Source organism: Arachis stenosperma, chromosome 4 (genome assembly GCF_014773155.1).
Source record: "Arachis stenosperma cultivar V10309 chromosome 4, arast.V10309.gnm1.PFL2, whole genome shotgun sequence".
In the NCBI taxonomy this organism is placed as follows: domain Eukaryota; kingdom Viridiplantae; phylum Streptophyta; class Magnoliopsida; order Fabales; family Fabaceae; genus Arachis; species Arachis stenosperma.
The window spans coordinates 3,407,370-3,429,095 of record NC_080380.1 but is presented as its reverse complement, the minus strand read 5'-3'; the positions used below and the strand labels follow the sequence as shown (position 1 = coordinate 3,429,095).

General features: G+C 32.8%; 3 protein-coding genes across 5 annotated transcripts; 2 read left to right on the top strand and 1 right to left on the bottom strand.

The window, feature by feature from the left end:
• Window positions 1–271: 271 nt before the first annotated feature.
• On the bottom strand, window positions 272–7,505 carry LOC130973615 (pheophytinase, chloroplastic-like). 2 transcript variants are annotated; one of them, XR_009084201.1, is made up of 9 exons: window positions 7,169–7,505; window positions 5,246–5,338; window positions 3,771–3,982; window positions 3,465–3,609; window positions 3,303–3,375; window positions 2,257–2,403; window positions 2,034–2,159; window positions 693–791; window positions 272–570 (listed from the first exon to the last, which is right to left on the bottom strand). XR_009084201.1 is itself a non-coding variant. In XM_057898236.1 (8 exons), the coding sequence occupies exons 1-8, from the start codon at window positions 7,375–7,377 to the stop codon at window positions 484–486; spliced, it is 1,092 nt and encodes a 363-aa protein (XP_057754219.1). In that variant the 5' UTR covers window positions 7,378–7,505; the 3' UTR covers window positions 272–483. The 2 variants fall into 2 exon arrangements, 1 of the variants encoding a protein (XP_057754219.1); XM_057898236.1 differs by lacking the exon at window positions 693–791.
• A 4,347-nt stretch (window positions 7,506–11,852) lies between these two features.
• On the top strand, window positions 11,853–15,529 carry LOC130976655 (serine/arginine-rich SC35-like splicing factor SCL33). The gene is made up of 6 exons (XM_057901569.1): window positions 11,853–12,100; window positions 12,177–12,327; window positions 12,927–13,004; window positions 13,729–13,890; window positions 14,425–14,565; window positions 15,070–15,529. Exons 2-6 carry the CDS (start codon window positions 12,179–12,181, stop codon window positions 15,287–15,289), a joined length of 750 nt encoding a protein of 249 aa, XP_057757552.1. The 5' UTR covers window positions 11,853–12,100; window positions 12,177–12,178; the 3' UTR covers window positions 15,290–15,529.
• Window positions 15,530–17,634: 2,105 nt separating this feature from the next.
• Window positions 17,635–21,086, top strand: LOC130973433 (glucan endo-1,3-beta-glucosidase 4-like). 2 transcript variants are annotated; one of them, XM_057897937.1, is made up of 5 exons: window positions 17,635–17,818; window positions 18,699–18,804; window positions 19,042–20,289; window positions 20,683–20,710; window positions 20,808–21,086. In XM_057897937.1, the coding sequence occupies exons 2-5, from the start codon at window positions 18,738–18,740 to the stop codon at window positions 20,959–20,961; spliced, it is 1,497 nt and encodes a 498-aa protein (XP_057753920.1). In that variant the 5' UTR covers window positions 17,635–17,818; window positions 18,699–18,737; the 3' UTR covers window positions 20,962–21,086. The 2 variants fall into 2 exon arrangements, with proteins under 2 accessions (XP_057753920.1, XP_057753922.1); XM_057897939.1 differs by having other exon boundaries at window positions 17,650–17,818; window positions 18,664–18,804.
• Window positions 21,087–21,726: the final 640 nt, after the last annotated feature.

The window sequence follows — 21,726 nt, the reverse complement described above, 5'->3', positions numbered from 1 at the left end:
ATGATAAAAAATCACACTTTACTCTCTAAAATAAAATTCAAAATTTAGATAATCCAAATCTAAACCTCACACTATATCTGCTCCCTCTCTCTCCCCCAAATTTTCTTTTCTTATGTCATCACTTCTTAATGAATCTTACTAGTCACTGCTGGTAAATCTTAATAACTATGCGTTCAGTAGCAGATAGTGAATCTTAATAAGTTTATTATTACAATACAAAGATGAATGGATTTTGTCAATTGAGATATAATTACATGCAAACAGAGGATGCTCTGATGACAATTACCACCATGGATTGCATTTACGTGGTATAATTTTTCTCACATTTATGAACAACTTGTAATATTCAAATACTGAATACCATATATACAAGGACGTCATACTTATATTTAACAATAAATCAAATATGATCTTAATGGAATCAGATGGATGAAAATGAACACAATTCCCATGAAAACAAACGGCATCAACAACCTGGTTTAACTAACTGCTGGGCTGCTCAACGTAAGATTTAGCATGGCACGCCACAAATGACTCAACAAGTGGATTCACAAGATGAGGGGCTTCATCCTTCATAAAGTGAAGAAAAAAAAATTAATAAAGAGACAAGACTATTCAGATTACTTCATCAGAAAGTGAGAATCTTTCATAATCATAATCTTAATCTTATCATTTCAGATTATAAATCAGACCTTTGAAATTCCAGGACAAGTGATTCGTAAAGGAGCCTGTTTTATACATTGAATTCATCCATGAAATTTCTACTCGATTTTTACACTGAATCAACATACCTAGAAGTTATAACAACATTATCAGATATCTTCCAATAGACTAAAATTCTTGCTAGCACCAACAAGTGTTCAATTGTTCACTGGTAAAGCTAAGGGGTCATTGACGACGAGTCATTGGTGACTACTAAATTAAGAATTGATGATAGGGAAAATGATGGATAGTCCAGTTTACTGATGTATGCTACATATCTTGTAGACAGATATGTAGACCAGAGGCAAAATAATGGATGAAACAAAGGACTGTTCGAAACTAGATGAGAAAAGAACAAGAATACGCATATTTTTCTCTTCCTTCGAAAGATTCTAAGGGATAAACCCTCTCCCTTTCAGCCTCCGTGTGAACTGAAAGATCTTCAATTGGTCACTTTCCAGCTTTCAGGTGGAGGCTTTCAATATTTAAATCCCATCCAAAATTTCAAATGCAAAATAAATGTTTATACTATAAAATATAATCAAGAAAAAATATTAATGTTAAATGATTATCAAAAAATACAGTTAATAATTTCTAAAAATTGAAAAAAAAAACATTGAAGATAAAAAAAGATATAAAGTTCCATGATATGAAATTTATTAGCAAAGCATAATATGAATTGTCCAAGTACTTGAAATTAGTTATGGCAAAGAAACAAAAGTAATGGATATCTAAATATATCTAAAAGAAGGGCATCCCATACCCTCAAACATCTTCAGGATTCAACATTTGATTTTAACCTTCTTCCGAACCAAAAGGTTATTTATTTCACCGTTTGGTTATTCCAGAGGCATAAGAAAAAAAGACAAGAATTTTCAAAAAGAGTGATAACATCATTGGATTTGAGAACTCATGACAATCACATTTTGTAATTGCATCAATTAGAAAAACAGCAACCGCACTTGTAGATATTTTCTTTACAAACGTAGCAAATAACTACACATCTAGAAGGCAGAACATAGATGGTAGCAGAGAAACCTTTGGCTCTTTCAGTTAGCATCACAAGTTAATAACGTAAATTTAAGAGGGAGCATGAATATGTCCACATTTTTTTCTTCGTCACTATCACGGCACCATGGTATTAGCTTAGAAGAATTTCCGATTTATATTTCCCAAGTCAACTTAAAGCTGACACTGGATTTAGAAAACATGATGAAGAAAGACAATACTCCTCATCAGTTATAAGCTTCTCGATACTCCTGTGTGACTATGTCTATATAGAAAGCAAGGGGATGACACACACACAAGAGAGAGAGAGAGAGAGAGGGAACCTGGGGGCAATGTCCAACATTTGGGAGGACAACAAAGTCTTCTACAGAATCAAATTTTCCGTAGTTTCTTCCAAGCTCAATTGGTTCCCAAGGATCCTTGTCACCCCATGCTATCAATACCGGGCACTGAGAAGAAAGTTTTCTAGACTCAGTTTATCTTGTCAACCTTACATTCATTTGGCTTTGTTCCGACTTCCTCATTTATGGGAATAAGGAAGCTTACCGTTACTTGGGGTAGTAGCTCTTCAGGAAGAGGGCCACCTGAGTAACAAATGAACTCGAGAAAGACCTCCGCGGCTCCAGGTTCCAATCCTGGATTGAGTATGATCTCCACTAGCTCGTCAGTCACCATGGAGGTGTCATGATAGCACTGCAGAGAGCAATTCATAAAACAATAATTAGTTTTGGGGGAAAGCATCATCATGTGTCAATGAACAAAGCGGCTATGCCTTGGATTTGATTGCTTACAACAGATTCATACAGATTTATTCTAATAATCTTTTCTTGTTTTTGATAAATAGTATACCATTAAGAGGGAGAGAAGAAACATAGAAGAAAAAGGGACAATAAAGATCCTCCTAACAAGAGACCATAATAAAAAAAAAAAAATCGGAAGAAAAAGAATATCAATGAAGAGATTTCCAATCTCTTATCTTGTCTGCAAGGGGAAATCTTCAAACAAAAACTCACAAGCTTTACACCAAATAAGGGGTCATACATCTAATCCTAAACCATAAGGCTTGTTTATCTGAAAGTCCATTAAAGTCTCATTCTCAGGCATTTTATTCAGTTTGTGTAAGGTTCTCAGATATCACAGAAGGTAGAATAGGATTAGGATAGAGATAGTATAGAGAAGCAGTAGTATGAAAAATTAAGAATAACAAGAATAGAAGAAGTGTGTGATAGTCCCAAACCAGTGAATGAGTATATTGACTGTGTGTACGAGTGTAACAGAAATGACGTTTGGCATTCGAGAGGCCAATTCTCTCCACAATTCTCACTTTAGTCTCTTTCTACCTGAAATAAATGCTTCTCACTTCCTATTTATATCTCTCTCTCTTGTAACTAACTCCCTGAATTCACGTTGCCTTTGTTACTCAACTAGTTACTTTTTATTCCTCTCCTCCTATATGTATTTAAAAGGAGTAATTTCTCTATGCTGCCCCTGAACTTCTTGGCTGTTGGGGTTTGTCACAGTTTGTCAACCCAACATTCCTTGAAGCACAAGTTTTTGAATATACAAAGTTGAGTACTAAGCTAGAGGAGTACCTGACAAAGAATGTTCCTTACAGATTCTTTTGTCGCGACAGCTTTAAAGAAGAATTTTCCTACAGCTGTATCCCTATAAAATATAACATTATGATAGTAATAATCTGGTCAAGGCTTGAAATCTGCAACATCAACATAAAGATACTTCTGTTTCAGTTGTACCTGAGCAATCTCTGGAATGATCTGATGAAAGGTTTTGCATACCATGGCTGCTTTTTTATATGAAGCATACGCAGTGATACATTGAGAACAATAATGCCCCTGCACATCTGTGGTGCAACTACAGCTGCCTGAAGACCAACAACTCCTGCAGCAAAAAAAATACAAATAAACAAAAAATAGTTAGTAATAGTGTAAATCTAGCATATCGAAATAATCAACAGCTCAGCTTATAACAGTAATTAGAAATAACTAAATGAAAATAATCCCAGCAATGAATAATTATCAAGGCGCTTCTGAAAAATTCACCTCCAATAGAATTGCATACAAAGAATGCTTTATCTTTAACGACATCAAGACAAAAATCATTTAACTGGGCAGCCCATGTGTCAAAAGTGTAAAATGAATCATCTCCAATTTGGCGAGGATTCGGTTTGTCTGAATATCCATATCCAATAAGATCTATAGCGTATACCCGGTGGGATTTTGCAAGAACTGGTATATTCTTCCTCCAATGGTTACTGCAACGATATCCATGCTCAGTTCAGTTACTTTGCGGCATAGTCAAAACAAAGGAAGATAATAAAATGCACAAAAAATTAAAATTAGATAAATAACATGTGATATCATATGCATATACTTTCCTATTTTGCAATGTTAGAGCATGCATCCATTTTTCCAAGAGAAGGGAAAATTATTGTTGCACACTAATTGGATACCCCTTTCTTTTACAAGGATCTTGTTTCCAAATAAAATTGACAAAGTTTGCGAAGAACATTAATTAAGAAAGCAAGAATGGAAGCCTTAGGTTTTGCTTTTACAAGGGTCTTGCTTCCTTACAGCACTAGTTAGCAAAAGCAGAAAAAAGATAGACTCTCTCTATTGAAAATTGTGGTGAAAAGGAGTAAACTCACATTTAGGTCCTGAAATTGTAAGCCAAGATCATAATAGCCCATGAAGTTAGGAAATTCACTTTTAAGTCCCTGACATATGTAAACCAAATTAGTCTCTAATATTGTATTCTTGATAATCAAACTAGTCCCTATTTGGGTCCTAAAAACTCAATTCTTAAAGCCACTAGTGTTATAAGCAACATATATCATTTCAGGAAGTAAAGTGAGCACTTAGTTACCCAATGGAATGCTTGGTTTGACAGGCGAGATGTCATAACCAAAATTTATCATTTCAGGGAGTAAAGTGTGCATTTAGTTACCCAATGAAATGTTAAATTTATCATTTCAGGGAGTAAAGTGAGCATTTAGTTATCCAATCAAATGTTTGGTTTGAGAGATGAGAAATATAGGGATAGAAACACAAACTATCTGTGTGTGTATGTCATTTGGAATGAGAGATGGAAATGGAAACAGAACTGGAGTGTCTTAAGACAAAATATTCTAGTATTTTTTGTAACTCCAAAAAATGGGGACAATGGACCACACTACGACCAAACAAGATACCAAGACAAATTTTTATGTATCTTTTTCTCTGTCCCCACTGTTTCCAAACACAACTAAAAAGAAACACTTCCAAAAAAGAAAAAGAAAGAAAAATATAACAAAAATGGTGAGGAAATATCTTTGCTTCTATACAAATATGTAGATATCTAAATGGCATTTTAGAGTTTAGACACAAAACATGTGAGTCCTAAACCTGAAAGCACAACCAAGTAAAACATTGAAACATTTTTGCATAGAGCAATTCAATAGTAGCAATTTGTACAATTAATCTTCAAGGTACCTAGGGGCATATTTGATAATGAGAAGCAAAATTTGAACAATGTAGACCTGTTTGCTCCAAAACCGTGCACTAAAACCAGTGCAGGGCCATCGTTCCCAGCACACTGATACCGGATAGAGTAACCCCTCCAGTTCCACGTGCTACAAGCCAAGGAAAAGAAAAGACATGTTAGCACTTAACCTTAGACCAAAAATATTTAACTTCACACCACTCAGAGGAGAAAAAAAAATGATAATTATTAGATGTATCCAGCAAACAAAAGGAATACTCCTATAATGATAGAGTTAAAGCACAATACAGCAACAAAGAGAACAAATAGCCCATCCTCAATTACATCAGACCACACCATAATGACATAATGTTACCCCGATAATTGATAAAAACCAACTACACTTGCTCTACCCCTATAAGTAACAATACCTTCTGCACTTGCTCCACTACTTAAGAAGTACGTAACTGCTGCAATAACTATTCCACAAACAAAGCACAAGTTTGGTCTTTAAGCTCCTTTAATGTCCATAAATCATGAACCCCTGCCAAGATTCAAATACTACACCAATGTATGCATTTATAGTCACATCAGCTTCTCCTATAATCATGCAACACAAAGTCCATCATCAAATATTACTCAAGAAGAGTAGCCCCTCTGTTTCTTCCATGTTGGAATCCCTTACAAAAAATTTCCTGCCTATATCTTGTGTCCTCTCAAGGTAGTTCCTTCTCTGTTCCCACTGCTGATCGTTTTTTTATTACCTCCACTATTCTTCTTCTCGAGCTTATCAACTAGCATATCCTGGATCACCACTGCTTCATTGTCTGAGAGACGGCAGTTCATCCCAAAGCTCGTCTCATTCACCTCTTCTCTATTGCTGCTCCAACATTCCTTGATAGCAATTTCCGTTCCACAATTGCAGGAAAATCCACTATGTTGCTGTCTTTGACTACTTTCTTAATCACACTATTCTTCTCTATTCCTCCACTGCCTTTACTATTCCGACAACCAGTTCTTTTCCTGGTCCTTCTTCCTCTATTCTACCTCAGTCCTCAAGTTAGAAAGTTTGATCCACTATTATTATCATCTAACTACGCGTAATATAACCAAGACTATCCACTAGTTAAATATCCTACTAACATAAATGCATTAGAAAGATTTAGGCATAAACAAAAATAACACTAAAAGATGAAAACGACAAAAAAAAACCATGGAAAGATAGTATTAGTTTTACAAAAATATCCAAATACGAGAAATTTACTTTCAAAAAGGTTCTTGAAGGTGAATCACAATTTTTTGAATGTATCAATCTTTAAATTTCTGCGTGATTTTAAGTCAAGCAAAATTTATTCAGCAATTTTATTTCTACATTGTTGACCATGAGTTTTTTAAAAAGAAAACTGGAAAAAGGTCTAAAGATCCAATTTTGCCCGGGTTCTTTATCATGCAATTTTTAAATAATTATCTAAATGTTCTCGCAAAAAATTAGACGTCACTTGTGAAAAAACAAAAAATGCCACGTGCATACAAAAAATCAGCTCCCAAATCATTACCATGTATTTGTTTGTTTAACTCAATGCTTATTTTGTATTTCAACATGTATTTTTTTCGGGTGAATGATATGATGGCTGATATTTTGTTAACAAGTAGCATAGATGAAAAAAAGAAAACCGTGTTTTATTGTCATTTCTTTTGTCATACTATTGTTTTTGGCCCTGATTTCTGAATCTTTCAGCTATATTTTTAGTGATTTACTCAATTACTAATTAATTTATTTTTCAGAAAGTAACATGAATCTCATGGTACACAAACTATACTCAAATAAAAAAGAGTTGAATTCCTATACTGTTGAATTAATCACTGAACGATGCGGAAATTATTCTCAAGGTCCCTGGATGATGGTAAAATAATAACAAGAAGAATAGATAGCGAAAATTTTCTCATGCGCACTGTAGAAAGGATAGAAATAGTTAGTTACCGGGTTTGAGGCTCATGCTGGAGATCTGGAATTTGGTTGGTTGACTTGGAAGCAATTTGGTCATTCAATTTAGAGGCAGAAAATGCAACGATCCTATTTGATTGAAAGAGATGAGGGAGTTTGAGTTTGGGAGAAGGGTATTTCCGGTAAAACAATGGTGTTTGGGTGCGTGGGAGAGTGACGGTGGTGAAGGAAGATAGCAATGCCATGGTGTTAGTAGTATTAGTAACAGAAGAGATTCGAGTTCTTATTCATGGCTTCTCACTGGTCGTGTGTATGTGTGCTCAACCACGCACCACGTACTGCGTAGTGTAGCTTCAACTTAATTGTGGTTCCAAGTTCCAACAATGCAGGTATGTGTGGCCAGGGATGAAAAGGAAAAACTTAACTTAATTAAACCGGATTAATTATATAGTTTTTAAATGGTTTGTTCTAAAATGATAACGACGAATTTTTATGCTATATTTTTTTTGTTATATTTTTTATCGAGTAAATTAATATTTTTTTAAAATTAGATTATATTCAATTATTTTTATCATTATTATTTTGTATTATTTTAAAGATTTTTTTAAAAAAATTCAATTAATTATAAAGATTTTTTTTTATCAAATATAGGAGACTCAAACCCGCAACTTCTTAATTGAATATGGAAAGACTATGTCATTTGAGCTATAATTCATTAACAATTAATTATAAAAATTTACTTCCCTTATAAAAACGAATTAAATTCTAAAATGATCTCTTAGATTCATAAAATATACTAACTTTGTCCCTAAAATTAAAAAAATGTACTTAGTTAGTCTCTTATTTTATTTCCAGCCAATTTTATTACCACCACTACTGACATTGCAGCTAATTTACGTACCTCACTATAGAGTGTAACGGTTAGATGAACTCACGAGTGAAATTTAAAACTCTTTTAACCCAAATTGGTCACATGTCCCTCTTTTTAACCTAATTGCATTAGCACTTCACTATCTTCGTCTTCTTCTTCTCTATTTGTCCACCATCATTCTTTTCCTTGTTGAAACATAACAACCATTAGATTCAAGCATACAAAACACAAAATAAGCAAGGTTAATTGCATGAATATATATAAACCTACTCATCCTATAGCACCATTTCAATGTTGTAGATCTCACTAGGATTCCACTGGTTTTGCAGCTTGTATAAACAAACCACTACAACAACCAAGGACTATGACAGGTTTGATGAGTTGACATCAGCAACCAAATCCACCATTGGCCTTGAAAGATTGGATGAACCTGAAAGAGCTATTTAGTTTTAGTTATACAAACACTAAACTGATCTCCCTCTCTCTATACACGGTGTGACCTCCTTCTCTTCCTTTCTTCTTTCGCTGGTACCGTGTTGTCACAGTCACCAGTCGCCGTCCGACATAGGTCCGGCTGATACCAATGTACGCAAAGATTGCTTATGTTGCTCAGCCAACATAACTCGATCATAGCGGAGTTCATCCAATATTAATTTATTTTGCAAAGAGCCATGTCTCATACTTTGAATATTATCCATGTTGGAAAAAGGCATTGTTGCATATTCTCAAAGTATTTTGTTGCTGTTAAGTATTTGTTTAATCTCTATTTGAATAATCCTTGATAATCCATCATCTGATAAAACCAAATCTACAATTATAATTGAAAATGCTTATTAGAATAATAAAAATACCTTAAGACAATTATTTGTACATTATCACAAAAATTTCAACAACCTTGATATAAATATGAAGATAATAAATGGTATCTTGTAGACGTTTGATGAAAAAACTTACAGCAAAATAAATATAAATGTTAATGAATAAGTTTAAACTTGATAAATTGAACATAGTTATATGATTATATAGTATTCCATCTGATAGTAAAGTCCAACACTTTTACCAAAATACTTCAAGTAGAGTCATTGAATTTGACCACAAAAAAGTTGCGAACAACTTTCTCAAATAATATCCAGAACCCCTGTGACTTGCTTCTTTAATAGCATCAATGTATTCTTGATCATTATTAAGTAAGTCACGCATAACATGTGAAGGATTACCATGAATTTATAATACGCAGCAGAAGAAAAGAAGGTAATCCTAAAGATCTATTTTGTGCTTAAATTTTATTCTAGAAATAATATATAGATTAGATCTAAATACTTTTAAACACTTTACTAAAAATCACTTTTTCCTTCGATGATACGAAAACGCTATGCGTATCCACACCGAGACCAACTTTTGCTGTCAACCTCTTAAAATTTAAATTTGAATCTCAATTTAAATTTTAATCATATCTTAAAATTCTAAATGTGAATCCTTCAAATTTATGAATCATATCATAACTCAATTTGAAACAGAATTAGTTAGGATCTCATCCAAATTTAGAATTCAAATTTAGAAATAGAATAACTAATTATTCTCAAATCTCATTTAAATTCTCAATTATCATATTATTATTATATTCTTCGTGCTAGCAAAAAATATAATAATATTTCATCTGAATTAATATAATTATTTATTTGATCAAATTAAAATAATAATTAAATAATTCTACACCAAATATTAGAACACTCGTTAGTGTGTGACCCCATAAGTGGTTCAATACTAAGCGTGTAGTAAATTAGTCATACTAAATTTACTAATCAAGGTTGGCGTCTAGCAACACTGCTCAACGACCCGATAGTATGAAGTAATATATTTTTACTAAGAACTTTAGAAGAACAAAGTATAATTCCTTCCATCTTTCCAGCTCTTGGTTAACCCTTAGAGTATGGTTTAATTGTCAAACTCTAAATTGTTACCATTATTATAATGAACTGTGAATGACTTAAAAAACTCATATATTCATTCATTCAATCCCCTTAGCCAAGGTTTTATTCATCTCAACCATTATAATCATAGAGCTCAAACTTTTTACCAAGAGTTGACGGATTCATTATTGACTAATCATTAATTCTACAAGTATTTAAATCATACCAAATATCCATTCAACTAGCATCCTAGGGTATTAGGTGTTCGGAATCAAAGTATAATAAATACATTGTTAATTACTATGATAGTCGCAGGTCAAAGGAAACTCTATTACTATATTTATCTTGAGAATATCCTATTGACAAATATGCGGTAATTATAACCATTAGGAATTCTCAGAGTGAGTCATTTCAATGGTCATATATCTATATGCACCATCTATATATATAATTTAATAAATGAAATCTATTAATCTTCACCCAATGAAGACCATTATATATATTGATCTTTCCGAATTATTAACGTCCTTTTTAATAATCCTATGACTAAGAATAATTTAGATTAAATTATAAAAGATTTATCTCTCAATATTATGATCATTATCATAATGATAAATTTCTAAATTTAATCAATAATCTTATTATATTAACATTTTAATATAATAACAATAACAAATTATTTGACACATGATTGATTGGATTGTGGTCATACTCCTTATTCCCAACAACATGCATCTCTAAATGTCGGGTAAATAACATCATTGAAAGACCAAAGTTATTTATAACTTCTTGGCCCTTTTAACAATATTGAGTAACATTTTTAAATAGTATAATTCACTCGATGATAAAGAGACAAAAAATAATATACCAATAACAATATTTCTTTTCCTAGGCTCCCATATTCTAAAGCTGTGTTTCCAAACAAATTCAGTTGAAAAAATTGTTATAAGTTAATTGTCTAGCTGCCTCATATTCTACGTTTGCTTGAAACCAAGCTATGAATATTGATTTTTTAATTATTGTTTTCTCAACTGTTCTTTGTAAATTGTCTTGATTTTCAAAGATAATTAGTTGTTCATCGGGTAAATGAAAACTTAACCGTTCAACTGAGAATTTTTTATAGTGAATATTAAATGCAAATATTCTCTAAACAGATTCATAGGGAGAGATATATCAACAATCATAACACATTTTCACTTCATCTATAATTGAATTAGAATTGGAAAGCGTTGAACTTGAATAAAAAGAAGCCGTGATCAAATCACTTCCCTTTTTAACATAATTAAAAAGATACTTTATCAATCTTGACTGATTGCACCATTTAACATTTATATGAGCACCATATTTCATCAATAAAAATTTATTATGTGGTACAACATACCAATTATTAAAATGAATACCTAAAACCTCAAAGTTATGACCAGCATCTCGACGTCTACAAACTAGATATCTATTTTGATCGATAATGATAAACTCTACGAATTTTTTAGGAAAGTGTCAGATGCAAACACCATTTTGCATTCAAAATGAATTTTTGTTTGCAACTTCATAGGATTCATGCATCATTAAAGCCTTAACTGCTTAATAGTATTCTGAATCTAGATTATGATTTGAAATTTCTGCTGAAATAATATTTTTTTAATCTCTATATTTTTATTTTATTTTTCAAAAATATTATTGATTGTTGATAAAAAAATTACAAAAAATATATATTTAATAAAAAATTACTAAATTTTAAATATAAAAATATTTCTTTCTAATCTCTAAAATATTTTTTAAAAATATATATTTAATGTTGAGTATTTTTATTGATAACAAAATTTAACTGTATTTTTATCAACAACAAAATTAGTTATATGGTTGAACTGTAGAATCTTTTGTTTTATTATTATTCAATGGTTGAATCATATTTTATCTTATGCACATGATGATCGAAAGGTAAGCAAGCATCTTGGAGGAGCAGAGTCTGTTCCTCCCGGAGTATAGAACAATCTTCTATTAGGTAGTTTACTTTCCTTTTCCTCGTACTATTTCTGTATTTCCTACTCATCTTTCTCAAACCCTAAATCGCAAAGAAAAACACGAAAGCGTTGAACATCAGTCGGCGGCGTCTTCCCTTCCCCTATTCAAACCCTAAACCTAACCCTATTTTCTTCACTTTTCACCGCTCTGCTGCTATTCTGCAAGGTAACTCTCTTTCTTTCTATTCTTTCTAATATATCCATGTAGCTAGATCTAAGACAGTTAATGGTGGCAATGGCAGAGATGAGAGGAAGGAGTTACAGCCCGTCACCACCGCCGGCAAGGGGTTACAGCCGAAGAGGAAGGAGTCCGAGCCCAAGAGGCCGCTACTCTGGCCGCTCTAGAGATCTCCCTACCAGCCTTCTTGTTCGTAACCTTCGCCATGATTGTAGGTACAAACTCTTTCTTTCCTCCTCCTCCTTATTATTATTGTTCATGTATCGAAGCTATTGAGAATTTGAGACTAGGAGTTATGATTAGGGAAGTAGTTGTCTTAAACAGTGTTTCGATTGAAGTTAACTATGGAAAGTGTTCATGGCGCCTAAGGTCCTTTGCTATGGAGTTCCTTGGTGTTTCCAAGTGATGTTAAAATACCTTAGGAATTAGTTTGACCTGCTAGGCTACTTGCCGAAGTTAGTATCATATATTATGCTGCCATATATCTAAGTATTGTGCAGATAAATTTTACTTTATGTACTGTGTTATTGACCATCGAATGGACATGACATATAAAATCATTCAGTCAACTTTAAAAAATTCTGAACTTTGCATTTTACGGAATGGTATAACGGGAGAACATAAGACAAAAATATATAATGGAAACTATTAACCAAAGAGTTCGTGAGTTGAATGCAAGGTATTTCGAACTCCATTTAGACATGTAGGAGACAACCACTATGTCATGGCTTCAACCAATACTTTTTATTATATATTTTTTTTGTTTGATTTGGGTAAGGTGTGTGTATGTACGTAATATTTTCCATTGTTGCAGGCCTGAGGACCTTCGCAGACCTTTTGGTCAGTTTGGTGCCCTTAAGGACATTTACTTGCCCAAGGATTATTACACTGGGTGAGCTTTTATTTTATTTTATTTTATATTTTTCTTTTTATGAAAAAATTATATCTTTGGGACTTTGTTTTTAAAACCACGAGTCTGAATATTGTCTCCTAAGTCATTTTTAGTTTCTGTGCTTTCATTCTCATTATATAATATAATAATATAATAGTAGTAAAAATGACTAAATTATACCCAAATATCTCTCTTTATTCCATCATTTATCAAATTTTAAAATTCATGAGAGAATTTCTGATTTGTGAACTCTCCAAGTGTTCTTGTTTTTTGCCGTGGGGATTTTTTATTTTCATTTTTTACTTTTTGTTTTCTTTGAGAACTACTACAATTGTAATAGCAAGCCGGCATAAGTTTTCTTGGGGTTTAGCAGTGATTTAGAGTTTTGAAGACATCAATCAAGTAATTAAGAGTTCTTTTGAAGATGTTATTGGTAGTGAAGATTTCAAGCAACTTGTGAGTTTGATTACATTATGAGAAGAGGTTCCAAGTCTTGAAGATTTTCAAGTGATCTTAAAACTGACACAAAGGTCAGCAGCCTAGTGCTTGCTTTATTATCCTGTCCTTCCATGTTATTGGGGGATATTTCGGCAACATTTGTATTAGTAAACTTCTGCCGTGTACACAAATTTCTCATATCGGTTTCATATTTGATTGAGCATACTCTCAGCAGTGACGGCATATCTGGGATTTTCTTGTGTTTTCCATCCTTCTGTTTTTGTAGAGAACCCCGTGGTTTTGGTTTTGTCCAGTATGTGGATCCTGCTGATGCGGCAGATGCCAAATATCATATGGATGGTCAAGTTCTACTTGGTCGGGAATTGACTGTTGTCTTTGCCGAGGAGAATAGAAAGAAGCCAAGTGAGATGAGAACAAGGGAGAGAAGGTATGCCGCCTCGTCTCATCTTGTTAGTTATGTTGCTCAGAAGTCAAAATGCTGGTGTATATGATAATATTCCATGAGTTTATAAATCCTCTATATTGTTCAGCTTGAATATTTTGCTTGTAAAGTATTACAGTTATTGTTGATGCTTTCCAAATAGTTGAACCAAAAATACCTAAAAGTTTTCCAGTTCTAATATTAATTTAACTTTATTTGGTTTTAGATTCTAGGTTTAGATTTACATTTTACATATATTTTTAACAGTTTGATTGTAGACAGTTACCAGTTTATCATATTCTTCGCAATTGGTATCATGGAATTATTGCCAAGTCTACCCAATAGGTCAAAGCGTTGTTGTCGTCATCATTATTATATTTGAATTGTGTACTTCTATCCTTATGATTCCTTGTCCTTATTATTACTAAATATAAATATTAAAAGTTTAGCTTTCAATTGTTCTGCAGACTTCTTGCTCATTGCAGCAAAGAGGTCAGTTGGAATTCTGATTGTCTAATTTAAATGTTAATACTTACATAGGGGCCGATATGATCGAAGAAGGTCTCCTCCTCGTTATTCTCGATCACCCCGCTACTCTCGATCCCCACCACCACGTCATAGATCTCGTTCCCATAGTCGTGACTATTATTCCCCTCCTCCTAAAAGAAGGGAATATTCAAGGTATGTGGCCTGGAACCAATCATATATTTTTAGTTTTACTTCATGTGGTGTTTTTTAACCAACCTTTCTTGGTTTGGTTCATATTAATTTTAATAGGATTATATTACAATAGACAGATATAGAGCAGGTGTGTTTTTGGCTGTAGTTTTGTCCAAAGCAATCTGTTGTGGGGTAGTTGTGTAGGGTTTGTGCATTAACTTTGTTCATAAACATGATTTGTTTCATATTTACTTTAATTTGGATGGGTTTTGCATAATATATAGCCGATTTATCTGGTTGTATTTTAGTTCAAAGCAACTTGTGCAATATTTTTGTGGGATTTATGCATGAACTACAATATTAATATGATTTAGTTCTCGTAATTTTGTTGGGATTTGGGGAATTTTGATTTCTCTTTCTGTTGGTTTTGTACTTTTGTTGCACTGACCAGCTTTTATGCATGGTAATTAGTAACTGATTGGTAAGACATGTTAAATTTTTAACATAGCATTGCCTATTTCACAGATCTCCCTCGCCTGAAGGTAGAAGGTACAGTCGAGAAAGATCATATTCACATCATAGTAGAGAGAGGTCATCCTCGCGTTCTCCACCCTATAACGGTGGCTCAAGGAGCCGTAGTCAGAGTCCGGCAAAGGGACCAACCCATAGCAGAAGTCCAACCCCAGACCGTGATGTTAGGGAACTGGCAGCGTGCAGGTCCCCAGCCAGTGAGAACGTCAAGTAACTCGTGTTGGATTTTGGATTTTGTTTGAAAATGTGTTAAGTAGATTATTTGTTTCTCTGCAACTACTACTAGTTTGTTGTTTATGGAATAAAACATTTTAAGATCAGTTTACTTTTTCAAGTTGGATATTGATTGGGATCTTGTTACTTATTTTCCATCTAGTAGAAGTTGGATACTGACTTGGGTATGTGGTTGTATTTTTGATGTAGTTTTATTTTAGATGGTGTTTGTTTTCGTTTATGCATTCATTGTTTTCGAAATGTGTCGTCACATTTCCTAATATCAAGGAGATGATTAGAAGACATACCATTTCTTGTGGCGACACCTATGATGTTCTTCGAATAGTCAAAAGTTATACCGTAATCAAAATCTCGATCTTTGTAAAACCGCGAGACTCTGATTGATGGCTACGATTGTTAACTGGGCACTTGCAGAGCCAACATTTAGGGATATTTTAAATTAAATAAAATAAATTAAATATTTACAGATGTCCCTTCTTTAAAAAATTTACATTTTATTGACATAGCACCAGAAGTGAGATATCTAGTAACAGTAAAGAAGATATTTGTGTTGATGAAGTAGCCAGTGATGTTGGGGTTGAAGGTGACCATGTTGAGGAGAAAAGTTCAATTGAAAAATTTGTGAATCTCATTAGAGAAGATATCTGGGATGGTTGGGAACAAGGTCAACAAGAGTGAGTAATCAATCAAATGAAAAGAATAGAAAAAATTAAAGGCGGGTTTAATAAGTCTGTATGTCCCTTTTTTTTTCCCTCTATTTTTTAATTTAAAAACAGTAGTTCGGAATTTTTGAATAATTTTTTAAAATTTGGTTAGTTTTGTCAAATAAAATTTATTTTTTAGGAGTACAAATTTGTTTTAGATTGTTCATAGTCAAATTTGTTAATATCGTAATAATCTTTCGTTATCAATCTTAGTACTTTATTCTAAAAAAATTCTAACAAGACCGTGTTTTTCATATATAAAAAAAAATGAATAGAAAGTTGAACAGGCTTTTATGTAATTTATGCGTGACTTTTTAAAAACACGGTGCTGGTCATGTCATTGATAAAGTTGGAATTTTCTAGTTTTAAGATTTGAAGCTAAAACATAGAAAGAGAATCTGTAAAGTTTAATACTATAATGGTTTTAATTAACAATCCTATATGCAGTTTTAATCATCTTTTCCTACACATATTTCATTTAAATTAAAAAATAAAATGATTAATAATTTTTTACGCATAATATAACCAATTATCTTATATATAACATGACTTTTAAATTAAATTTCTAACAATAACATTATCTAATATTTAAATCCATTTAATGCGTACTCTAGGATCAGTTACGACTACTCATTCTTTATTTTTATAAATAAATTCAAGTTATTATTAATATAAATTATAAATGAAATTTGTTGTTATAGTTAATAGTTAGTTACCCTAATAGTTATTGTAAGTTTGTAAATTGTAATCCAAATTCTAAAACAGTGCTAAGGTAAGTAATCTTAATGATCAAAATCTACAAACTAATGCATCATTCGTCTTTCTTTTGGCTAGTTATCAAAATTTATTATTTATTATTATTATTTAATTATTAATTTTAATTTTTTAATTTAATAATATAATAACATATTTGATTCTATACTTGTAAATTATAAAGTACGGATATTTCGTTGAGTTGTCGTGTCCACATGTCGGACACATTTCGAACACGATACTCACCGACACTCGTCCGACATGTGTACCTGCTGTGTCTAACCGTGTCTTAATAAAAAGTATATATATATATATATATATATATATATATATATATATATATATATATATATCCTTTAAATAAATTTAGATATAGTATATATTATTATTTATTAAAACAAAAATATTTTAAATACTTAATATAATTAAAATAAGACATTAAAAATAATTAAAAAAATTAATTTATATTTTAATATCAATAAAATATCAAAATATCATCATGATTTATCTAAAAAATACTTTATATTTTATATATATGTGTGTCCTCGTATCTTATAAGATTTTAGAATTTGCGTGTCTCATATTATATCGTATCCCGTGTTCGTATCAGTATCCGTGCATAATAGCTTATAAATATTGATAACTAATGGTTAAAAATAATAAATTCGGTATCATCTTATATTCTTCTCTTTTTAGATATTTTGTGCATTGTGCACTTTTTGATTTGTGATTGAACCAAAGTAGAAAATGAACGACTTTTGGTTTGCACTGGAGGGAAAATCGAAAAGGCATGTCTTTATTATAAAAATAAATAAAAAAAATATGGGAAGAAAAGTTTCTTAGCTCTCAAATACTTTAAGAATTAACAAAATAAAATATTTGTGCCAACAAGTGGAGGGAACTAGTGAGGTGTGAACAGAAGAACAAGAAGTACCACAAAGCAAAACAGAGAGAGAAGCTACTAACAATTTGCACATTCATTGAATTGTTACAAACAGTCACAAATTTGATGCTTCTACTTCTACTTCTACTTCGGGTTCTTAGCAGCTAAGGTTAGATCAGTTTCATTGAGCATGCATCTTCTCTTATTATCTATTTTCCTTTCTTATTTATTTCTATGCTTATTTCATATTATGTTGTTAGGAGGCCAAACTAGGTGAAACACTGTTTGAGGGTTAATTCACAAATCATAATTGCATGTCTCTTTTTTAATATAGAATTCTGGATTATGGTTCAATGGATGGAAATTTTCAGTATGTTTGATGCTTCAACATGGTTTTTACTGTCAAATCACTGTTTGAACCAAAAGTGGAAGATGAACAACAAACGAAGAGAGAAAAAAAGGAGGGGAAAAAAGGCTTTTCACTTTTTTGTATGTTTTAAGAGGCAAAGAATTTGTTGAGGTTTTTGGTTAATCTGAATGGTTATACATTATTAGTTCGTCACACAGAGTTATATTGCATACTTAGTAGATCATATGCAATCCTTCTGGTAAAAAGCTCGTTCTTCAATGGAGTGTACAACAATTTTTCTTCCAAATTATGTGTATGCGCACCAACTTAGGTTGATCGAGTGGTCAGCTCATTTGTTCGCTTAAACAAGTGCCGGGAGTTCGAATCCCGCCTTGTGCATGCAGCAACTCAGCGATAAACCCTTAATGGAGCTCAGATCCGTGACGGATTAGTTCTTAGCCTGTCGGGTTGAGGGATACTGTGGGTAACCAATAAATCATGTGTATACGAATTTGAATCCAGTTTTATTTGCTTTCTTTTTTATTTCGGTTTTGTATATTATCATCCATAGTTATATAATTCTTCTTTGGTTGTTTAAAGATGTTTACTTTTCTCTGTTTATGTTGGTTATTTAGCTAAATATTTTGATTTCAATTTGACTACAGAGTTGCTAACAGTTTATGATTTGCTTGTCTGCAAGATTGGGCTGATCTTGCTGACTACAGTAATACTGGATGGGATGAAGCTTAAAAAATGGCTCGAATCTGTTTTATTGCTGCTTGTCGCCATGTTAAGCGGTGCATTAGGTAATTTATTTATTCCCTTTTTTAATTCTAAGCTTCATCTAAATGATTTATATGCTTGTGTGTTTGAAATTTTGTGCACCAAGTACTTAGGAGAATGATCTAAATGATTTATATGCTTAATTTGATAAAGCAAGGACTTCAATGTTGAGGCTCTTGCAATTTTGCTTAACGAGTTGGCAATATATTTGCCTTGTAAATTTTGCAATTGATTTTGGATGACATTATTGAACAATGTAGGTGCATTTGTGGGGGTAAACATTGGCACTGATGTTTCTGATCTTCCATCTGCTGCAAATGTAGTAGCCATTCTGAAAGCGCATCAAATTGGCCATGTGCGACTATACGACGCCAATGCACACATGCTACAAGCCCTTTCAAACACAGGTATTGAAGTGATTGTTGGTGTCACCAATGAGGAGTTACTTAGGATTGGTAGATCTCCATCGGTCGCAGCGGCCTGGGTTAACAAGAATGTAGCTGCTTACATGCCATCTACTAATATCACAGCAATAGCAGTTGGCAGTCAGGTTCTTACCATGATTCCAAAGATTGCTCCTGTTCTTGTTCCTGCCATGAATTATCTTCACAAAGCTCTTATTGCTGCAAACCTTAACTTTCGTGTCAAAGTTTCGACTCCCCAATCCATGGATATTATCCCTCGGCCATTCCCACCTTCTACAGCTGCATTTAACTCTTCATGGAACTCTACAATCTATCAACTCCTTCAGTTTCTAAGGAACACAAATTCCTCTTACATGTTAAATGCCTACCCTTATTATGGATACACTAAAGGGGATGGTATTTTTCCTATTGAATATGCTCTTTTCCGGTCACTTCCTTCAGTGAAACAAATTGTTGATCCAAATACACTTTTCCATTATAATAGTATGTTTGATGCCATGGTGGATGCTACTTATTATTCAATAGGTGCCTTCAATTTCGATGATATTCCCATTATTGTCACAGAGACTGGTTGGCCTAGTTTTGGTGGAGCAGATGAACCGGATGCTACCTCAGAGAATGCTGAGATTTACAATACTAATTTGATTCGGCGAGTTCTCAATGATTCAGGTCCCCCTAGTCAGCCAAAGATAGCCATTAACACTTACATATATGAACTGTTTAATGAAGACAAGAGGAATGGACCGACATCGGAGAAGAATTGGGGTGTTTTTTATACTAATGGAAGTACTGTTTATCCTTTGAGTTTTAGTGGTTCTGTTCAGAATACTGGAAATTCTTCAGCAGTTTTCTGTGTTGCCAAAGATGGTGCAGACACTGATAAACTGCAAGCTGGTCTGAACTGGGCTTGTGGACAAGGCCAAGCTAATTGCGCAGCGATTCAAGCAGGGCGGCCATGCTATCTCCCCAATAACTTGAAAAGCCATGCCTCTTATGCTTACAATGATTATTATCAGAAAATGCATAATGCTGGGGGAACTTGTGATTTTGATGGGACAGCTATGGTTACTTCTGAGGATCCTAGTAAGTCTTTGCAGCTTCTTATTTTCTATTTTAACTTCCAATCTCATTATCTTATTGGTTCTGACTTTGTCAGTGTATTGTTTAATGAATTTAATTTTGATGCACTGTGTGTAAAGTAGTTTTACACATGCATCCAATTACGTAGCGCCACATCAGAAAAAATAACTATCTTTAACTGCCTTTTACATTGACCGCGTGAATGGTCATCCAAAAGAACCGATGTAATTGCGTGACTGCTTAAAACGCTTTACAATGTCAGTCCATCAAAATTAAACTCTTGTTTAATAAGCACCCAAGTATTTTTTGTAGATATGTTCTGATTTTTTGAAGCTCAAATTTCATTCTAATGTGGTAAGAGTTTTGGGCTATTAATCAATTCCCACTTTCTTTCAGGTTATGGATCTTGTGTATATGCAGGAAGGTGAGAATTTGAAGAATGCGTTTATTATGAATTAGACTTCTATTTTATGTTTACATTTCCAAAATCTGATTTGAGCATTTGATACTTTGGTTATCAGTTCCAACTCGTCAGGCGGTGCCGGACGGAGTTCATCATCTACAGCAGCAATTGCACCTATGGGTTCTTTTGGAGCAAGCTCAAACCTTCAAGTTCCCATCCTTCAGTCTTTGATATCTGTTATTAGTGTCTTTTTTGCCCTAGTGTCATTATGACCTAAAGTTAAATACTCTTTTGACATTTGTTTACAGTTCAATGATTGTGGGAAGGTAGTCTCCATAAATTTTTGCTGAGAGTTTTCTTTTGGATGTTATATAGTAACCAAATTTTACATTTTATATTGTATGGTGTATTTGGTGTAGTTTTGATTTATTATCTAGATAGGTAGTTTTTAGCTGTGAGAATACAAACAGGAGATTTGGCTTTTTGAAGAAATCATTTGTGTTTGGTAAGTAGTTCTTTTTTAATCCAGATAAAATTGTGAAAGAACAGGGAAAGCAAAGAAAAGGAACTTTTATTGATTGTTGATTGGTTGAATTGTATTGTAGTATTATAAACTATGAGGGTAAACTAAATATATATAAAGTATTGTCTTATAAAAGATAAAAGCAAATAAAAATAAGATAAGAACAACTAAAGATAAGATAAAAAAAGATAAGCAATAATATAATAAAGACTAAAATTGTAATTAAATTTATGTATTTTGTTGGGCTGAATTTGTGGGTCACAAAACTTCTTTATTGTTGTCATTGATTAAGATGGAAGAGTAGTTTAATAAATCCAAAGTAGTTTAATAAATCCAAAGGTAGCTGTTGTCCAGGACTTGTAGCAAAGAAAAGTGGGGTTCTGCCATAAAACCACACATGGTGGAAAATAACTAATAAATTAAGAAGATTGTGTTACCATTTGGTAAAAAAGCTAGGAGTGTTAATGGGTCGAGTTGGTTCTAGTTTAGGGGAAATTAGGAATCGAACCGATAA